The 20,081-nt window shown below is 54.8% G+C and overlaps 5 protein-coding genes across 5 annotated transcripts; 2 read left to right on the top strand and 3 right to left on the bottom strand.

The window, feature by feature from the left end:
* Positions 1-5,756: 5,756 nt before the first annotated feature.
* On the bottom strand, positions 5,757-7,729 carry J4E78_003738 (uncharacterized protein; the record flags this gene model as incomplete). Its single annotated transcript, XM_049364375.1, has 4 exons — positions 5,757-6,587; positions 6,640-6,867; positions 6,916-7,371; positions 7,421-7,729. The coding sequence occupies 4 exons, from the start codon at positions 7,727-7,729 to the stop codon at positions 5,757-5,759; spliced, it is 1,824 nt and encodes a 607-aa protein (XP_049223453.1).
* Positions 7,730-10,932: 3,203 nt separating this feature from the next.
* On the top strand, positions 10,933-11,241 carry J4E78_003737 (uncharacterized protein; the record flags this gene model as incomplete). The annotated part of the gene is made up of 1 exon (XM_049364374.1): positions 10,933-11,241. The coding sequence occupies one exon, from the start codon at positions 10,933-10,935 to the stop codon at positions 11,239-11,241; it is 309 nt and encodes a 102-aa protein (XP_049223452.1).
* A 690-nt stretch (positions 11,242-11,931) lies between these two features.
* J4E78_003736 (uncharacterized protein) lies at positions 11,932-12,484 on the bottom strand (the record flags this gene model as incomplete). Its single annotated transcript, XM_049364373.1, has 2 exons — positions 11,932-12,101; positions 12,199-12,484. 2 exons carry the CDS (start codon positions 12,482-12,484, stop codon positions 11,932-11,934), a joined length of 456 nt encoding a protein of 151 aa, XP_049223451.1.
* A 377-nt stretch (positions 12,485-12,861) lies between these two features.
* J4E78_003735 (uncharacterized protein) lies at positions 12,862-14,203 on the top strand (the record flags this gene model as incomplete). The annotated part of the gene is made up of 2 exons (XM_049364372.1): positions 12,862-13,212; positions 13,316-14,203. The coding sequence occupies 2 exons, from the start codon at positions 12,862-12,864 to the stop codon at positions 14,201-14,203; spliced, it is 1,239 nt and encodes a 412-aa protein (XP_049223450.1).
* An 866-nt stretch (positions 14,204-15,069) lies between these two features.
* On the bottom strand, positions 15,070-16,074 carry J4E78_003734 (uncharacterized protein; the record flags this gene model as incomplete). Its single annotated transcript, XM_049364371.1, has 1 exon — positions 15,070-16,074. The coding sequence occupies one exon, from the start codon at positions 16,072-16,074 to the stop codon at positions 15,070-15,072; it is 1,005 nt and encodes a 334-aa protein (XP_049223449.1).
* Positions 16,075-20,081: the final 4,007 nt, after the last annotated feature.

Below are 20,081 nucleotides of genomic sequence, written 5' to 3'. Positions count from 1 at the left end.
ACCGTTGTGCATCAGCAATCGAAGCATGATGGCAGGCCTTACGAGAGCGAGCAAACGAGGTGACCAGAAAGAGCAAGGAGTTGGGGTGGTCGCCATTCGTATTCTGACTGTGCTGAACTGCACTTGTCAACGTAGGCCTCGTCGACGTCGCTGCGAAAGAAACCGAGTTCCAGCAAAGCTGTGGGTGATCTGCTTTGGTTCAGAGTGGCTACGGTGATCTCCGGCCACTCGAACAGCAGCGTTCCCAGCTTCAGCGTCGGGTTCAACGCGTGATCTGCTCGCTGTCGTTTTGGTGTCGCACAATTTTCCGACGACGATGAAAGGTATGTTTGATGAGTCCTTGGGGCTCCAAGGTTGGCAAACATCGTCAGCGATACATCCACCACAGGTATGGACTCCAGAATCAATGCACCTGCTGGCATAGACATGCTCAGGGCATGCTGCTCACCGACAGTCTCTTGCGATGTCATCAAACTCAATCCGGCATACTCACGCCTCCAAGCTGTCAGCACGTCGTCGGACGACGGCCAGACCCCATCCCATACAGCACAGGGTCATCAACAGGCGCCTCATTTGGCACTCTGAGCGCTCGGGCTACTACTGATTGGAAGTGGTCGACCAGCAAGCTCGACGACAAGGTATGCCCGTGCCCAAGGAGCCCTGGTCGCCTGTCTCAGCCGATTGTGACCTCATGTCTCTTTGCGTCTGTCAAGCAGGGCGAAGATACAGGCACACTAGCCATCGCCATCAGTCTCGACCAGCCGGCTTTGTTCGGACCCTATGGGCGTTGGTGCTGGCGCTGGCGCTGGCGCAGATGCAAGCCATGTCTCGTCTTCGACCTTGTCTACGGCTAAGGCATCCGAGCTAGGCTGAGGTTTCAAGCTGCCGCGGCCTCAAAGCTGTTGAGTACACAGGAAGCGGACTTGTGCGCAGTCCCCTGACCCTGGAAACGCCACGTCTGCGGCCTATAATAGCTTCAAGTCTACTCGACCCTGAAGTAGAAGCCGAAGCCATCCGGCTAGGAGTTGTCTCCGAAGAAGAAGGATCAAGACGTCCGCCACAAACTCGCTACCTTGCGCGACATACGCCATTCCATTGTTTCGGTCCAGAGGCGTCTGCAGCTAAGACAGCGCTCGGTAGTGTACCTGTCTTGACTCAGGGGCTGGCTCGGTACGAGCTAGTCGGCGCCATCTTCGTCAGCCTGAACTTCAGACGACGCGGTCGAAGGATCAGGATGTCTCCCTTGCTGCACTCGTCGCGACTGACCTCCCGCGCTCTTCCGAATTATCGCTCAAGTCTTATCGCCTCAAGGGTGCCTCGTACGACTGGCCTTGTCCGTGGATGAAGGCGTGTCTGTCCTGGGAGATATCGCCGCGGAGGCCTTCGCGCTCGTCGCCATGGTCAACGGAGAAGCTGAGCCGGCCGACTCCATGGTGTCTGGAGTAGTTGTACAGTCGCCATCGGCCTCGCCCTATCTTGCTGACTGCGAGAAGAGGCTGGGGCCCAAAAAGCTTGCGTCGTCGTCGCCCGCGCTCTGCTGGTCGAGGAATCGGTCGTGCTGACTGCGTACGTGACTGCTCGCGATGTTAGTATGGCCGGCACGTCAAAGGAGAAGGTACTGCACTTCTTCATGTGTGCGTCTCTCGCACTGCCCGCTCCGCCGCCGACGCCAGATTGTGTCGCCGCGTCAAAGAGGTCCAGGGAAGCAAGCTGCCCCGCCCCGCCGCCGCCGGGCTTCGTCCATATTGTGCCGCGGGGGTCATCGCACGCGCGTGAGCCAAAGAGAAGAATGTCGTCGCTTCTTGCCCGCCGTATAGTGTCCTTGGTCGTGGCGGTGGTTCGGCGTGGTGTGTGAGTCGGCCTGGCTCAGAAGAGGGCAGCAAGCAAGCCCTTCGTGCGGAGCAAACGTATTTCGCCGCCACCACCGATAGTATACCGAGAATGTCTTCGTAGTACTGTCGGCCGTCGAGCGGTTAGCCACGAAAGACACGTAGGCGGTAAAGAGTGGTATGAAATGTGTCGTCGTCACCGCTGGTGGGCTGTGGGGGCCAGCTGCTACACCACCAACGGGCTTCATGATAGACTGCCGTGGCCCGTGCGCCCCACATCGATTCTGCGTCCTCGCGGTAGACGGCGACAAGGGGCTCAGGAGTGCTGCACGCAATGGGAATAGCATGCCTGGGAGGTACATAGTCAGCTCTGGCGAGCTCAAGACATTCCCGACATGTTGAGGCACAGCATACGACTGCAAACCTGTGGGTGAGGAGGGGGCTTCACAGTGCACCAAGATACCTACGGACAACGACAGCGAGATCATGGAGTTTGTGAAACCATAGGCAGGCAGATGCTGCAAGGCTTGAGATGTGATATCTTAGACTTTGATAGGGGATGTAGTATCAAAGTTGAAGATGTTCATTCCATGTCCATACTGTAGGCATGCTGTGAGGCCGACGCCCGCCCCTGAGCCAGCCCCCCTCGTGAGGGTCAGGAGACCCAGATGCTCTTTCCCCGCCAGCGTGCACCGTAGTGTCACGGATTACGTGTCATGAGAGAGAAGAGGGGTAGAGTTTCGCGTCGCTTCTTCTTCCCTCTTCATCTCATACTACTTCACTCTGAACTTTTGCTGTGGACAGCATTCGCCATGCCCCCTTCAGTATCGCTGGCGATGCATCAGTACTATTGTATCTGCTGGTATTGATACGCCCAATGCCGCAGGACGCGAGGGGAGTCAGTTGGCCACTGCCCCTTCGACGGCACCAACCCCAGGATGAGCACAACCGTGTCCGCCGTGAGCGCGAGCCTCATCGCCGTCGACAAGTCGGTCATTCCACAATACAACGCCAGTGACAAGACTCTCGAGCTACTAGGAGCTGTCTTCTGTCATCTCTTGTACTCCGTGAGCGAAATCCGGATGCGTTTGGATCCCTCGTTGCTACTTTCCGTCGCGACTTCCAGATGAGCCATCTCCGTTCCACCCTGAGCTCATCACCATCGTACATACATGTGTACCCACTCCACATACCCCGGAAATACATTCATACGCCTGGACTATGTTCTCGACGAAGTCTTTACTTCGCCCCTAGGGTCGAACGAAAGTTACATCACTGTCTCTACGTCGAGGGCGGCCAAGATGCTGAGCATCTCAAGTTCCTGGTCCAGAACCAGATGAAGCGTTACTGCCATCACATCGGGAAGCAGCTGTGCTAGACCTCCCTCCCAGAGCCGCCTGCCCATATTGTGGGCTACGACTCAATACTCACACCCCTCGCTTGATCATAAGATGCCCAATACGTAATACGTTCGTCGCTGCCGACGTCGGCTACGCTTTCATCAACTTTACGGACGTCGCTGGCAGGCTCATTGAGCACTTCCTGGTCAGACTGCTATGCAGCACGCTCAGCAGCACGCTGCTCCCCTCCAGTTCGCCGGTTTGACTGAGGCTCACACCCGTCACGGCGCTCCTCACGTGCAAAGAGAAGGGCAAATTCTTGAGCATCGATGTTGGTGGCACGAATCTGAGAGTCGGCTTCGTTGAGCTAATCGGAGAGCCAGATGGCGGCGTCGTCAAGTCAACTGACCGCAATTCCTATTGGCAAGCAGGCGTACAAGACCTCCCTCCCAGAGCCGCCGGCCTATATTGTGGGCTGGACCTTATACTCACGACCCTCTCTTGATCATTAGATGCCCAAATCTTCGTTGGTGGCACAAATCTAAGAGTCGGCTTCGTTGAGCTAATCGGAGAGCCAGATGGCGGCATGTCTGGATATGGTATGACACGACACGGTTACATGAACACACTGGGTGTTGGCATCACCGTCGTCAACTGACCGCAATCCCTATCGGCAAGCAGACCGCGAAGAAGTTCCTTCCTGAGCCGCCGGCCTATATTGTGGGCTACAACTTATACTCACACCCCTTTCTTGATCATCATCTGCCCATCTCTTCGTTGGTAATCCCAACGGTATACTCTCCCGATGTCGACCGGATGTCCAATTGACACGTGGGGACTCCGAGGGGAATTCAACGCGGGATTGGATTCTCGAATAAGAGTGCAAGCGTTTGGCAGCGTCGGCTCAGTCGAGCGCAAGCCCCACCACCATGTCTCAAGGAGGCCAAAGACGGAGGCATCGTTGGCGTCGGGGTACTTGCAGGTATGACAGATGAGATAGTGTAAGGGTGAATGGGTCATCTCTTGCCTTCATTACATCCACCTCTTGTACAACATCAAGACCCTTCTTCGACATCATGTCTCACCCTTCACCAAACTCCTCATCGGCCAACGACCCTCCAGGATCTGGAAGCTGCAGACTGTATGCCGCCTTCCCAACCAGCTTTAGTACATCTGCATCACGCCTGCAGTTCACGACAAAACGTGGGAAGCTTTCCCCTCGGGCACAGAAATCGCAGTATCGATCCCGATGACACACATTCAGCTGTACTTCGAGGAGCAGCCATCGTTGTCACTCACGCTCCACCCTCTGCCCTGCACATCGCTTCCAAAAGAGTATGGCATCGACTCTTCGTCGTCCAACCCGTGGATCCGATAGCGACAACTGGCGCGGAGAGTCCGGGCAGATCGCTCTGCAGGCTAGCGATGGCCATTCCAGTTCCCCAGCTCGACACATCACGACCCTGCCCCGAAGAACATGCTCGATCAGATCTGCTTCGGAACGTACGACTTCGTGTACCTCCGCATCGATTTCATTGCTCTGTCGGGCATTACAATCGATCATGCCAACGATTTTTTACTGTTACCGACAAAAGGTTTTGTCCTGTCCAAGACATGAGACAATTGCCCGAGATGATCACTCAAGGCAATGAGTACCGCCACCACTTCAGCACGTTCGACCGCAGCAGCAGCCCTCGTGACAACTACCAGACCGCTATGCACCATGCTCAGCAGCACGCTCAGCAGCACGCCGCTCCACTTCAGTTCGGCGGCGGCGGCCACCGCGGCCCCATCCCCTTCGACTCGATTACGATGACCCATATTCAGCTGTACGTACTGGGGTGCCACTACATGTACGAACGGCCTCTTCCTCGCCCGGACAACATCTCCAAGTTGCCGCTTTTCATGGATAGTGCTCTAGCTACGGACATGCAGGAGACTCCTTACTGCTGCCCTCATCTTTTCATCGCTCAACTAGTCTGTAGTTGAGTAATGAACAGACGAGGACGGCAGTAGGGGGTCTCCTGCATGACCGTGGCTGGAGTACTACTCGTGGATTGCTACTACTCCATCTTCTGCTCAGCATGTGCAACGACGAGAACCCTCTTCAGTTGGCATCACGCACGGCAATGTCGACAAGTTCACGGCTACATCCAACAGTCTCCTCACGTCAAAGCCACCAGGATCTGGCGAAGACAAACAACCAAGTCAATGATCAAGACATCCCCACACCAAGTCACGAAGCAAGAGAAGGAACAAGTTTGGTGAGCAAAGCTCATGAAGTTTTGATTGGAAAAGCAAGTATTAGGTACATTCAGGTTCATCAGTGGCATCCATCATCAGGTCAGATCTTCTTTCAATCCGCCAACCATCCACATCATGAACAAATCGCATCGAATCCGACCCAGAAGACATGCACCCGATACAGTGTGTCAATAGCCATACCGATCAAATCGTAAAGAAAAGTCCTGGTCTGGCAAACATCTGGGAACAGATTGAAAACAAAGAAAGAAGCCGTGTACTCGTTGCGCAAGGTCTAGCCGGATGAGACGTTGCGACCGTGTATGCGTAGGTGGGTAAAAGGTGTTTACATCCATCGCTTGCGGTTGCCCTGGGAGGGACCAGAGGAGCCTCCACGCCAGTTGTCGCTATCAGAACCGCGTCCCGAACGACGAGGGGTGCCGTTGCCGCTGCCGGAAGAACGAGCCATGGTCAGACGAATTGGCGCAAGATGGGGGTGCTCCTCGAAGTACAGCTGAATATGGGTCATGGGGATAGAGTCGAAGGGGATGGGTCCACGGTGGCCGCCGCCGAAGACGTGCAGGTACCAGGCCTCGATCTTCTGCTTCTGAGCCTCAGTCAAGCCGGCAAACTGGAGGGGCGCGGCGTGCTGCTGCGCGTGGTGCATAGCAGTCTGGTAGTTGTCGCGAGGGCTACCGCGGTCGAAAGTGCTAAAGTGGTGGCGATACTCAGTACCGGATGAGTAAGCTCGAGGAGCAAACAGACCAGTGCTACGAGCACTATCGATGGAGCGCTGCAACTTCGAAATGTTGTCGGGGCGGGGGAGAGGCAGCTCGGTACCGGCGTGGCGAATGGAGTTCATCAACTCGGCCTCATCCTGAGTGATGAACAGGCGCGGGCGGCAGTAAGGAGTCTCCTGCATGACAGAGGAGTTCCTGAACTTCTGCACAAGCGCCTCGCGTCCCTGGATTGTCGCATACGAGATCCCGAACTTCTTGTCGGAGATGAAACCAGGCCAGTAGCGGAACTCCATCTCGAGGAGCATGAGCATCCCACCGACATCCGTGAAGTTGATGAAGGCGTATCCGACGTTGGCACACTTCTTGAAATCGATGCGGAGGTATACGAAGTCGTAAGTGCCGAAGCAGATCTGATCCAGGATGTTCTTGAGCGTCATCTGTCAAAAGAGTTAGCAAGGCTTCGGGACAGACGTGGAAGGAAGGACTTACCCAGTCGCAATTTGCCGGGATGTTGCGGAGCATGACCGTGGTGCGAACATCGCTGCCGTCGAGGATGCGCTCACGACGGACACGGTTATGCTCATCCTGGGGGTCTTCGTTGCGGAATTGACCGCGGTACGGGCGACGAGTATCGCCGCGATGTTGGAAGCGGTGAGAGCCCAGCGGACGCTCATCGACCCAGTCACCGACGTTGATGGTGGACCAGAAGTACGATCTCTGTGAGAAGGTTAGCAAGAACAGAAGAGTTGGAAGTGAGGTGCTTACATCAGCACCGAAGCCATAGACAGGCGTGCGGCGAAGAGACTGGATGGCGCGCTGTGCAGCGTCGATGGAATCGAACTCGATCCGGAAGATCAGTCGCATCTCATCGTGAACAGTGTCGACGTGGACGACGTTGCGGACGATACCGAACTCCCTCGCGATGAGGTCGACTTGGTGCTTGATGTCCTCGTAGTCCTCAGCAGTGAACTCCCAAACGGCGTGCTCGGGGTTCGCGTCGATGAACATTGACAAGAACATCTGGCCTTCGAACGGTTGGATATCGCGGATGTCCTTGGGCATGGAGCGCGCGAGGTCGTCCATAGTTGCGTAATGAGTGGCGAAGCCGGCCTGGATGAGTAGGTCCCGAGCTTCGATGGCGTCGGAAAGGCTGTCGAATCGAATGAAGATAGCGGCGTGAGGATCCTGAAGGAAGATGGCCGAGTGCTTGAAGCAGTCGTACTGCAAGAGGTTAGTGTGAAGCATGGTGGAGGAAGGGGACGACACTTACGCGCTTCATCTGGTTCTGCACCAGGAACTTGAGATGCTCTGCATCATGGCCGCCTTCGACGTACAAGTACCGAGAGACGAAGGTGTTGACGAACTCATCAAGCTCATCGACGAAGGCACCCTCGACATACGCCGGCGGCTCAGGAAGAAATTTCTTGGCAGCCTGCTTGCCGATAGGGATTGCGGTCAGTTGACGACGGTGGTGAGGCTTGCGCTCGTTGTCCGGGGAGTAAACTGTTGGGTTGGTGCCCTCGAAGGGGGATGAGGGAGGACCGTTGGCCGACGAGGAGTTTGGTGAAGGGTGAGACATCTTGAGGTGTCGATGAAGGGTCTTGGTATTGTACAAGAGGTGGATGTAATGAAGGCAAGAGGTGGATGATTGGCAAAGCTCAAGCAAGGAGTCTGTCAATATCAGGTGGGGATGGGGATTTGAGTGGGTGTGAGTGGGCAAGAGATGGAAGGCGCGGGGGAAGGGCTGTTTATATACTGGCACTAGCGCCGAAGCTCCGGAGGTCAGGTGATGGCAGTATCTGAGGCCAGAGAACTCACCGTTCGCATTGGGAGCAAAAGAGTCAGAGAGAAGGTCCTGGTGAGGAAGTCGCGGCGAGGCCTGGCGGAGGAACTTGAAGGAAGCGATTCGGATATCCCACAACTCCAGGAGAACCACCAACCGGACGGGGCCAGACGAGCATGAGGAGATAGCGCTCGACGAGCTCTACAACTTCTGCTTTTCAGGCATACGAGGCATCAATGGAGTTGGTGATGCATCGCAGCTGCAAGACGAAGCCTGAGGTTGAAGTTCCATCCCTCAACCGCTTTTACACGTTATCTCGAGGACCCACTCACCGGTTCTAGCGTCGTCCAGGACGTCTGGCCGCGTAATAGCGGGCACCGGAGCGGCAGGACGACAAGAGTGGCAGGAGCGTGAAGGAGCGCCGGAGATGTGAAAGTGCGTGAGAATGGTGCAAGAAGAAGCCTGTGCAGCGAGTTGGAAGATAAAGGGGAGCGCTATGAGCTGTCTCGAAGTCTACGTGGCATTGCCAAATCTCCCTCTCATCCACGTGGAAGTGAGAGAAATTGCCAGGCTCCCTGACTGGAAGCTGGAGAAGCCCCTCAGACACGCCCTAGAAGCGTGTTGGTGGATCTCACGATGTCCGCGGGGAGCTCATGAGGCCGGCACATGCACATTGTCAGCTGGAAGCGTGTGCAACGAGCGGGGGGCGATCAAGAGCATGATTCCCAGACGCGTAAGCTTCGCCGCGTCAGTCTGTTTGTTGAGGCAGCAGCGACTGCTTGTGGCAGGCAGGGAACAAACACGGTCATTCTGGGAAGGCACGTTGAAGCGGGGCGGAGAACAACTCCAAAGCTGAACATCGTGGAGACGGTGAGACTCCAGAAAACGTGGCATCGGGAACCAGCTTTTTGAGAAACACAATCTCGCCCCTGAGATTCAGCAGCTTCTTCTGAATCCAGAGGCCGCGGGATGGTGCTAAGCTGGCTGGGCGAGCAAGAGCGACCTCAAGCATGCGGACAGCTTCACAGGGGCGCGGGCATGACCATTTGCATGATTGGGAATGAGGACCACCACGGGAAGGACGAGAAGATCATCAGTAGAAACTCAGAATTCTGTGGTGGCCGCTGTCCTTGGGCGCGCTTCGTGGTTGCCAAAACGGCAGGAGCTACAATTCGCGACTCCCGGCGTGCAGACAGCTTCACGGGGCGCGGAAGTGATCACTTGCATTTCCGAGACTGAAAACGATCTTGAGACCGACGAGAGGCTCATCAAAAGGGACTCCGCATTATGTAGTAACCTGTCCTCTCGAGCGCGCTTCGTCACGGCTAAAGGGGCGGAGCCTGCCGATTCGCGACTTCAAGATTGACTGCCAGCTTCAAAGGGGCGCAGACATGGTCACTTGCATTGTTGGGAACGAAGACTGTCTTCAAGGCGACCTCGAGCTCGTCAACAGAAACTCAACACTACATGTGGGCTCTGCTGTAGAACGCGGTCCGCGACTGCCCCAAGGGCGGGGGCTACAGGTTCGCGACTCACAGCAGGAGCGATGACAGCGAGGGCCAGAGCAACATCCGGGCACGTAGACTGAGCGGTAACATTCACTGGACATGCACAAGAGAAGCGCTGCTCGAATGGCGACCCTCAACATGCTCTGCGGAAAGGTGGCCTGAAGACCCTCGCGACCGCCGCGACAACGACTCGAGCGGCCTGAACGGACGTGAACAGCTTCAAGCTCTACTTTCGTATCACAAGAAGCGTTGTGTCACTCATGAACATCGCATGACAAACCTGGGACTGCTCGTCGCGAGGCTGCCAAATGGCTCCTCCAAGGCCCAGGGTCTGGCGGGCTGGCAGAGCGCGCGACGAGAACATCACGACCTTTACGGCAGGCAGGTACGAGCGACTTCAAGATGCAGACCGGGAGCGTCTACTACTCCAGCTCTGTAGCTACTGCATTGCCCTTTTCCCTCAGACCAATTCCGTCATGTTGGCTGTCCGCGACCAAAGGCTCAACTCCACAAGGCAGGTCAAGGAGACCGTGCGACGGGACCATCACCATCCTCATCAGGAGACTATGCGACTCGAGAAGCCAGCAAGAATACGGAGAGCATGGAATGGCCCTGGTCTGTAGCTACTGGACTGCCCCTTTCCTGGTAAAGCTCCATCCTCCATGTCCAATGTCAGTTATCCGTCAACCTTTCCGCCTCTCCTCAACCCCAGTATCAGTCCAACTCTACGCCGCCCGTTGCACGATAGCCTAGAGCTGCTGCCATTGGCGTCGGGGGCGCAAGACGAGAAGGACTGTCAGCCTCGTTGCTGGCGGACAGGGCGCTGCCTCCTCCGCTGTTCGACTCGACTGCGACATACCCTCGACCCAAGGGCTGGCAATTGAGTACAAGAACCTTCTCATTGCCTCGCCGTATAGTCTCCTCCCGATCGTGTGCCTTCGCATGTCCCTGTTGTGCGTCCACCTTGTATACTCGGTCTCGTCGTACGATCGGGGCGCTCGTGGTAGCGGCTTGAGGCGTATACGATCGTAGGTTAGGAGGACGACGGCGGCGTCTCGAGGGAGGGCGGTAGCAACATCGCGCTGTGTAAGGGCTCGTCGAAAGGCGTCGCTGTGATGAGGGCGTCGGGGTAAAGTATGTACTTCACCCTCGTCGATGCAGACCCCACTTCGGATATCCTACACCAAAACATTAGCTCGCCTTCCTCTCAATAGCAGCAGACCGTCCTTCCAGCCTCGCTGAATACCGCCGTCACCGTCACTACAGCGTAAAGCGCTCAACAATAGCGAAGCCAGACCGTCGCCAAACGCAGTCTTGGCACCCCCAAATCGCCCACATAAAAGCTCGAAAACCAGCTTCCCCAACACCCCAAACCAGCACCAACAAGCCCATCACTACCATCACAACAAGCTCAATTACCACCACCACCACTACTACTACTACCACAAAACCACCTTCCCTCCTCACCCCCGCATCTCCATCATCACAAAGATGGAAAACTTCACCATCAACCTCTCCGACCTCCACGTCCCCTCCCTCGCGGAGTTCCCGCACCTCCCGCCTGCCTCCGACTCCCCGGCGCAGAAGCGCCTCTACTGGTTCTTCCGCGGCCTCGAGTCGATGCTCGAGCGGCACCTGTGGCGCATGGAGCCGTGGCTGGATTTCCTGAAGACAACGGGGCTGCACGAGGATGAGGAGGCGGAGTTTGATGAGCTTTGGCGCCAGAAATGCGTGCTGGAGGATGCGGTCAATTGGGCGGGCAGGCTGTATGGTGGGGATGAGTATGAGGAGGCGGTTTGATGCTGTAAGTTTTATTGTTAAATGGTTTGGATTTGTGCGGTTTTGCTAATTCGGCTTCAGAGTTTTGGGTGTTTTGGGCGGGGTTACTGGGAGGCGGGCGTGAGAGGGGCAGAGGCGTTTAGGAATGTGTTTTGATACCCAGGTTTTGTTTTCTTGGTGAGCGTTTGGGCTGGTGGTGGGATTGAGGATGGGGGGTTGGTAGATGCGGCAGCTATGATGAGCGTAAGTCCGCGAATGAACTTGATTACTCTTGCATTTTGACTTGTCATTGATATGTTGTACCTGGGATGTATTCATGTTTTTGTGTTGGACTATCTCTTAACCTGGGATGTATTCATGTTTTTGTGTTGGACTATCTCTTAACCTCCGCCTCCACGTAGTCACCATGTACCATTGACATACTCGAGAAGCCCAGTCTGAGGACACCATGTCTTCGGCGGCATGCTTGATAAACCTAAGAAGCCACTCGAACCTCGTACTGACTACCTCCCCGCGTCACCATCCACAATCTTCCATCACACGAGAATTCATCGAAGACATACAAGCCTCACTCAACATTCCACACAACATCAGACCAATTCAGACAAGCATCAATGTCAATAATCATATACCAGGGTATCAAACTACCAAACGCATCCTACTTCCCTCAAACCCCCAAATCCACATACCCATCTCCAACAAAACCCCAGCTTACTTCCTGCCCTCCGCCTCCCCCTCAAACATCCACCTATCATCCTCCAAACTAGCCACCTTCTTCTTGAGACTACTCTTCAACGCAGCCCGAATCTCTTCTTCGACCGCAACGGCATCCCACTGTGCGTTTGTTTTGCCGTAGAGTTGAATCATTTCGTTCTCTTGCTCTGTTCACATGCACATGTCAGCATTCTCCCCATACAACCTCACACCCGTCTCCGTCTTCTCTCCCGGAGAATGAGAATGGGAATGGGATCAACATACCACCCTCCTCATCCCCCTCACTACCCACACCCATCTCCCTGTACACCGGCGCCGGCGCTTTGACAATGTATTCACCGATGTCGTCGCGCTCGACGAATTCGTCTTCAGTGGGTTGCATGAAGATATCTTGTTCTATTTCGCGGCTGTCGGGCCGGATGGAGGGTGCGGCTTGGTTCTGGCGGCGCGCGGGTTGTTGTTGCGGTTGTGGCTGTTGTTGCTGGGCGGTGTGGGCGGCGAAGATGTTGCGGCGGGTTGTTGGGGGGAGGCGGATTGCGCGGTTGTCCATGGTGGTTTGGTTGTATGGAGATATGAGGCTGAGCAGGTGTTTTGTTCGGAGAGGTGTAAGTCGGGATGTTGAGTGAGGTTGGATGTCGATGGTGGTTTGGTGTTGGTGGGATGGATGGCGCGCCGTAGCTAGTCAGGTACAAGCGTTTGGTGGGGCGGCTGGGGTTTGGCATTGCGACACTCCCGCGGCGAAACCTGAGGCGCGTCTTCGTGACACCCACAGCAAACAACAACATCATGGCTTCTACCGATCTTCCTGCGCAATCGCCAAGCCCACCGGCGGATACAGAAGATCGATCGCCGCCTCGGAAACGACCCAGAACTCGCGCGCCTCCGAAAGCAGCTGCTCCAGTCTCAACTCCGGCGACGAATACAGAAATGCCGACCGCTAAGAGCACGGCTCCGGCGCCTGATGCCCCAGTTCATCGCTTCTCGATACAGCCAGTCAACCGCTTCCGCGGCGCGTCGGCCAAGATAAAGCGGCCTCGCGAAGTCGCACATTTCTCATACGACGATAACCACGAGTACCAGCATGATGAGTCGGGCATCAACTACTACATCCCACCTCCAATGGGCGCAGATCTGAAGGAGGGTTTCGAGACGTTCAAGCACTATGAAGACAAGGAAGATCCCCATCTGGACAGTCTGCTAAGGGCGCTCATGGAAGACAAGACGGGCAAAGAGGAAGTCAAGGCCGACTTCATGACCTGGCGAGGCATGATGACCAAGGTATGTTGAAGCATACAGGTAAAAGATCTAGCAAGGTAAGCGAAACCAGCTTTCTTACCTTGCTGCTGCTTTTCCTCCAGATCAGTTCCTAACACCCCGCCAGATCATGACCGCCCCCTTCGACAACTTCGCCGAATTCAGCATGTTCGCAACCCGCCACAACAGCACCATCTACATCGAAGAAGACTTCCCCTCCCGAGCCGCCGACCGCGCAGCAGAAAGCACGCGCCCACCTCCCCGTCACCAACATCCCGACCAGCAATCGCGCGAAATGATGACATACTGGGGCTACAAGTTCGAGAAACTCGCTCTTATACCCACCCTACCTCAAGACACGCCACGGCAAGAGATTGAACGGTCCCAGAAAGGCGTCGTGTCGAACCACGCGCAACACTGCTCCATCGTCCACACATCTTTCGGGCCCCATAGCCTCATCCTTGGCGGCGAAGTCGACGGCCTTCTTGCACCCAAACCCACGAATTCGGATGAGCAGGTTCAATGGGTCGAGTTGAAGACAAGCGAAGAACTTCCTCCCCCTCGCCAACAACAACACCGCGACATCCTCAAATTCGAACGCAAGCTCCTCAAATTCTGGGCCCAGTCGTTCTTGCTCGGCGTACCTAAAATCACCGTGGGCTTTCGGAGTAAAGCTGGCATTTTGAGGAGTCTACAGACGTTTAACACGCATGAGATACCGGGTATGGTGCGTCAGGGCACGAACTGCTGGGATGGGAATGTGTGCATTAATTTCGCGACGGAGTTTCTGGGATGGCTGAAGGAGGTTGTGGTGGGTGAAGGGGTGTGGAGTGTTGTGCTGAGGAAGAAGAGTGGGGTTGTGGAGGTGAGGAGGGTGGGTGATGGGACGGGGGATATTGTGAGTAAGGAGTTCAAAGTTTTTAAGAGTAAGGGGTCTGAAGTTGGGCAGGACGGTGGAGGGGAAAGCGAGGCGCAAAATGACGGAGATACTGTGGGTGGGGTTGAGACATCTTGAATGCGTATCTTGATTATGGCTCCAAGCGGGGTTGCGTGGGTAAATCTACAGTCCAATCTGAAGCGCGAGGTTGCCCATCCCATCACGAGCAACAACGAAACCATGGTTGGCATGAAATATCCACCAGCACACAACCACCACGATCCCAAACTTTACCTTTGACTTTTCCCTTTTTATTCACAACCAGCCTGCCTCGATCCCCAATACACACTAGAACCCATCTCCCCCTCACCCACACCCAGAAATATCCAACACCAGACCACGACATCACCTCCAACCTTCACACTTTGTCCCAGACAACCCCGACGTACACCTCAAACCCCCCCAATGCCACCCACCCACCACACCTCCGCACGGCGTACCCGTCCCCGTACCCGTCGCTTCATCCCCACCCCCTGCATCCACCCCGAAGCCCGGCTACTCAACCCTGATATCTTGCAATTCGTGGAGAAGGCATCATCAGCCCCCAGCATCGCACATGAAACAGCACAACAGGACGCTAGCACAGGCATCAACCAAGCCCTCCCCCAGCACACCCATGCAGACCCCCAGCTTGGCCAAATCGGCAATCTGTTCGAACGGTGGGACAGGGCGGTAGAGACGCAGAAGGAGTTGATGAGGTGGATTAACGGTGTTGAGAACGAGAGGGTGGGGGAAGAGGCTAGACGGGTGTGTGATGAGGTCGCGAGTGAATGGGAGGACTTGGGCGAGGTTTATGGGGGAGAAGGGGGTTGGTATCTTTTTGGTCAGAGGGAGGGTGGGGGGTTAATGAGGTGGGTATTGAAGAGGAGGGGTGTGGTGTAGTCGTTGGTTAGCTTGAGGTGAGGAGATGGGAGGGATGGTATTGTTGTGGACTCATTCTCCTACTACTTCCAAGGTTCTTCGCCCTCCAGCTCATCGATGAACACCTCATCGTCCATGGGTTCCCCTTGCACCCATCGTGCTGCCCATCGTCCTGTCTCTTCTCCTACTCTTTGCGTCCTGCTAGCCGGTACGACATTCATGCCATGGTTCGCATCAGTCACAACGACAAGCTGCGATTTCGCCGTCAGCTTATCCCTCGTTTCGTTCAGCGTATCGATTGGACACATGGCGTCTTCGTCGCCACTGATGAAGAGTATGCGGACGTTCTTTGGGAGATCGAGGAGAATCTGATCGCGCAGTTCATCTTTGGGCCCGAGGAGTGGGTAAGAAACGAGTATGAGCTGTATGCTCAGTTCTGCTCTTTCCTTGTCGTCTAGCGAGGCGAGATGTTCACTGGCAGCGATGACAGCGGCGCGCGCACCCATGCTTCGTCCGCCTAGCAACAACTTCTTCTCCACAACGGTGTCCGCTGGTCTCCCAGCACGCAAAATCCACTGGCCATAGTCGTAGTCGTAGATACATGCGTGGAAGCTCTTAGTCCGCGCCTTGAGGTTCACGGAGCCTTGGAACGTGAGTACGGGCTGAGACGAGGAGTAGCCGGTGCAGAAGTTTACTACGGCCTCGGCGGAGAGCGTGCCGCCTGCGCCGTGGGTGAAGATTAGCATTGGTGTTTTGGGTATTGGTTCGGGGAGGTAGAGGTGGCATTTGAACGGTTTCTTGACGAGTTCGTTTTCCATAAAGAGGCTCCTGCGATTCTGGGGTGCTAAGTCACTATCTTCATCGGGCTGCGCGTCTGCCTCTGGTTCCGCATCCTTTGGTGAACCCTTCTTGGGTTTGGGCGCGCGGCGTTCTTTCGACGCCGTTGGCTCCTCCTTAGGCGGTTCGCTTGGTGAGTCTGGTGAGTTTCTCGCCTCTGTTGTATCTGTTTTGGCAGATAAGCGCGTGACACGCCTCTTTGGCTCGGGTGTTGAAGCTGGCTCAGGGGCTTTTTGGCGTTTTGGTGGCATGTTCGCGGAGGCTTGAAGTTGCGCACTTGTTCAATTGCGACGTCTTGGATATCGCTATCAATTCAGTACTATTGCCGTCGATCACAAGAAAGATCGGGCGAGGTTTAGTTAACGAGGGCGGGACGTGAATGCCTCAGGGCCTTCGTTCGCGCATTGGAAGTCGCTGTGACGTAAGCGACGTTCAGCCTCCCAGCCACTTCCCAGCCACCAGCCACAACCCTTTAGATGCGCTAGTATCCTGTAATCTCAACTCTGCAACCGGGGCACCTCTCGTGGCTGCATTCTGTGCAAATGTTTTGCCAGAGAAGGACTGGACCGTTCCTACAGCAGTGGCAATACCAGACATATTTGTCTTGATATGAGCTTGAAGCGTATGAACTGTATGAAGTTGTCACTGCAGGCAAAGTAGCCGCGGAGCTTCCCCCATCATCACCGGCATATGCTAGTTTACACATCTCCTTTTTGTGATCATTGGACCCGCATTGTGTGCAAATCGTGTTATCGTGCGGACCAGATGATGCTCCAGCCTCATGCTCTGACAGTCGGGTGGATGCTGTGTCATTCGCTGCAGTTTCCGAACTTGCGATTCCCGTATCATGTATCACGCGCATGATGGCATTAATCTCCGAATTGCTTTCTGGTAATCTTGCTGCTTCTGCGTCGAGAACAGTTTTGACGTCATCAAGAATGTCGCAAAGAGGAACCATGTAAACATCTCCGAGGGCGTCATCCGCGACCACTTGCCCGAGGACAGTGATTGTGCTGCCTGTCCCTTCATTCGAACAGGTTGCCGTTGCGCTTGGTGGTTGCATGCTGCTCACTGGCTCGGTCAGCTCCGTTGATACCCAGGTACCCGAGGTGCCTGCTGGTATCCCTACTCTTCGTTAACAAGTTAACCCAAGCTAAGTGCTGATCACTTACTCTGATTGTTCCGCGTTGTAATCGTGTGAACTCGTACAAAGTCGTTACCATAGGACAGAATCGCAAACGAAGGAAGACGGGACAGCTGCCCGATGAATGGAGGTTGAAGACTCATCTTAGCCTTTTCGTCCACCAAAACGGTGTACGAGTTAGGGTTGCCTAAGATATATCTTTCGAAAGCTTGCCCATCTTGGTTACCGCTGCCAGGTTCGTCCGATATTGCCTCCAACAAAGCCCAATCGCGATCGCATGCTCGGGTGGAGAAGGACGCTGACGCGACGTCGGCGGTGCTGGACCACTCAATCGATTCCCGAGAGTCAGTGGGAAGGTTGTATGTGGCATTTCGCATTGTCGGGCTCTCCGCTGATTCCAGAACTTGTAAGGGTGCAAACGTAGTGAGATCGGGAAAGAGATTTCGCTCTGCGTTGAGCTCTTCGTTGGCCTGCTCGGTATCGATCTCTTCCTCGAGATCGTCTTGAACAATGCTATGGCCAGCAGTCAAGCCATACATTGATACAACCCCATTCTTATCGGTTACAACAATATAACCTCCCATTGTAGCGTAACGAGTTCCGCCAATACCGTCAATCTTGAAAGGGATATTCCTATATCTCCGATGCCTATTGCCGATGTGCCCCATTTTGATAAAGACTGGGCAGAGATGCTGCGATGTAGTCGGCTGTATCGGCTTGCCTACAACAATTACATCGAATGATGCTGGGCCAACCTTGCCAGGTTGACAGAGGCGTCTGGGGGTATCTCTTCGGAAATATCTCTCAACCAAATCGCTAACACAGGCTGGACAGAACACGACGATGTAAGGTTTGGCTGAGTTTTCATCCGTTCCCAAGACTAGTAGACGTATGGCGAAGGGTCGAAAGTTTTTCTTGGATTTGCGCAGGCTTTGCAGAAGCTCACCTTTCAGGCGTTTGGTGACGTCCTCGAAATATAGGCTGGTCTTCTCGTCGACATCTTTCTCGAATCGCGTCAAGCCATTGATTGTGCCGACAGGTTGGCTAATAGTATTATTAGTATTTGTGGCGACTGGGGAAGTTGTTGTGCGAGAAGGGGCCTGCATGCTGTACGCGGGAAGACAAGAATGTTAACAAAGTCAAAGGTCGAAGAAGATCACTGCTTCTGTGAACCTAAGCACACAACGCATGGGATACATGACCGGTAAGAAGCGAGAGTGAAAAATTCCCCGGTGTTGATGCATCAGCGCCCAGATCTGCCCGAAAGAGTGCCTTGTCAGCCAGTACTCCAATGAATTGAAGTACAGCCATGTCGGTCCGCATGTGTGGCGGCCAATCATGCAAGTACTCAGCCACGCGTGAGCCTGGCAGGCTGAACTTCAAGAAAAGGTAGCAGCTCCAAGGCATCTCTCACGCTCAAACACGACAAGTACTCCGGTCTCATCCTCCGATGGCAGCAGCTCCCACGACACCGTTTGTGTTAGACACGGTGAATACCGAAGAACTGCAGAAGCTGGGTAAGGTTTTGTGGAACTGGGACCTTTGTAGCACATGCAATGGGGCTGCGACGTGCAGTCAGCTAGAATGTCCATGGAGGGGCGCAATACGATTTGACACATTCTGGGATCGGTACAGGGCGCTGACCGAGGAATATGCGCCAGAAGGTACCACGTTCTCGTGTCCAGCCTTGTCATCCCATGATGACCTTCTCCGCCTCATCCAGGCCATCAGAGACAACCCACACCTGGACCGAGAGCGCATTATCAATTCTCACTTTTCGGTCGGGAATTCGAACGGGAAACCTTGCACAAATGACGTGGATCAGGACCGAGCGGTGAATATAGCAGCTAGTGTTATGTTCATGACCAATTGTGGAACATCGCAGAATTGTGCGGATTTCCTGGAGGAAGGCGGCCCATCTATCTCCTGGCGAAGCGACGTGACCGTCACAGACTTCGTTTGCGAAGCGTTTCCACGTACGAGCCCTGGTCTTTTAGGGAGTAGTCTAGGCGACACCAGACTGTCTGACTTCCTTGGGTCGCTGGCCGCGAGCAAACTTGTGAAGGCTGGATTCAGGCTCGAACCGACTGATGATCTGCGCAGCCATTTGACAATGGAATACAGTGGGAAGAGAAAGGTCATCCGAATTTTTCACTGTTCTGCAGTACTGAAAGAGATGTTGTTAGCAAGTCGACCAGATGGAAGTCGCTGCTTGGTTCCACGATCGCTCGCCCTGGAGGTCCTGGACATACTGTACAACATCCTTTTCCCTGACGACCGGTCGGGTGCATACATCACAAAATGCGGCTTCGATCCAGACGTGCTGCGATACGACGTGTCCCGATACCGGCGGAGAGACGACCCCGAGGTGGACCACACCTACTTCGGTACTCGCCTCAAGGAAATCTACGACGAAATGCAGAACCCAACTCCTCGCCATGACTGGGCAAATTGGTTCCATCGACACAGTGCGCAGCGGTACATGATGATGGCAACCATGATCGGAGTCTTCATCGCGGTAATCATCGGAATCCTTGGCCTCGGAATCTCGGGTTTCCAGGCTTACGTGTCGTACCAGCAGTGGAAGCATCCTGTACAGGGTGCATAAATGGAGACGTATGTTTCGAACGTGGAACAGGCGGTGACGGGTGCGTAGAGACTTTCCCCGATGGATTTCGGTGATGGCACGATGCCGAAAGACAGAGAAGAGAAATGGGATGGTGGGGAAAAATGGGTGGCAGGGAGGAACAAGCGAGATGGCAGCCGCGCCCGCGCACGCGACGCGGCTCCTCGAGATAGCACGAACTTCGTACTACTTACGACTCACGCACGACAACGACTCACATACTGCATGCATCAGGCAGCAGTGCGTACGATACTTTCCTTGAGTGACAAGTATACTGAGTAGCTTTTATCTTTTTCCTCTGACTCGGGAGCCGGTCGGGACCCAATGCTATGACAGTTCCGCGAAACGACCGAGGACCATCAGATGTATAGTCATCCTCATTTTACGAATTGTCGGTCAATGACAAATGTCACAGTGTTGCCAGAAATCCGGTTTGACTTTGTTGAAACTTCCTCAATCATGCGAGGTATCACTGATCAGCTCTTGGC

This window comes from Alternaria triticimaculans (assembly GCF_023758025.1).
Source record: "Alternaria triticimaculans strain BMP 0046 chromosome Unknown scaffold_4, whole genome shotgun sequence".
Lineage (NCBI taxonomy): Eukaryota > Fungi > Ascomycota > Dothideomycetes > Pleosporales > Pleosporaceae > Alternaria > Alternaria triticimaculans.
The sequence above is the reverse complement of the archived record's forward strand: the minus strand, read 5'-3'. Positions and strand labels throughout refer to the sequence as shown.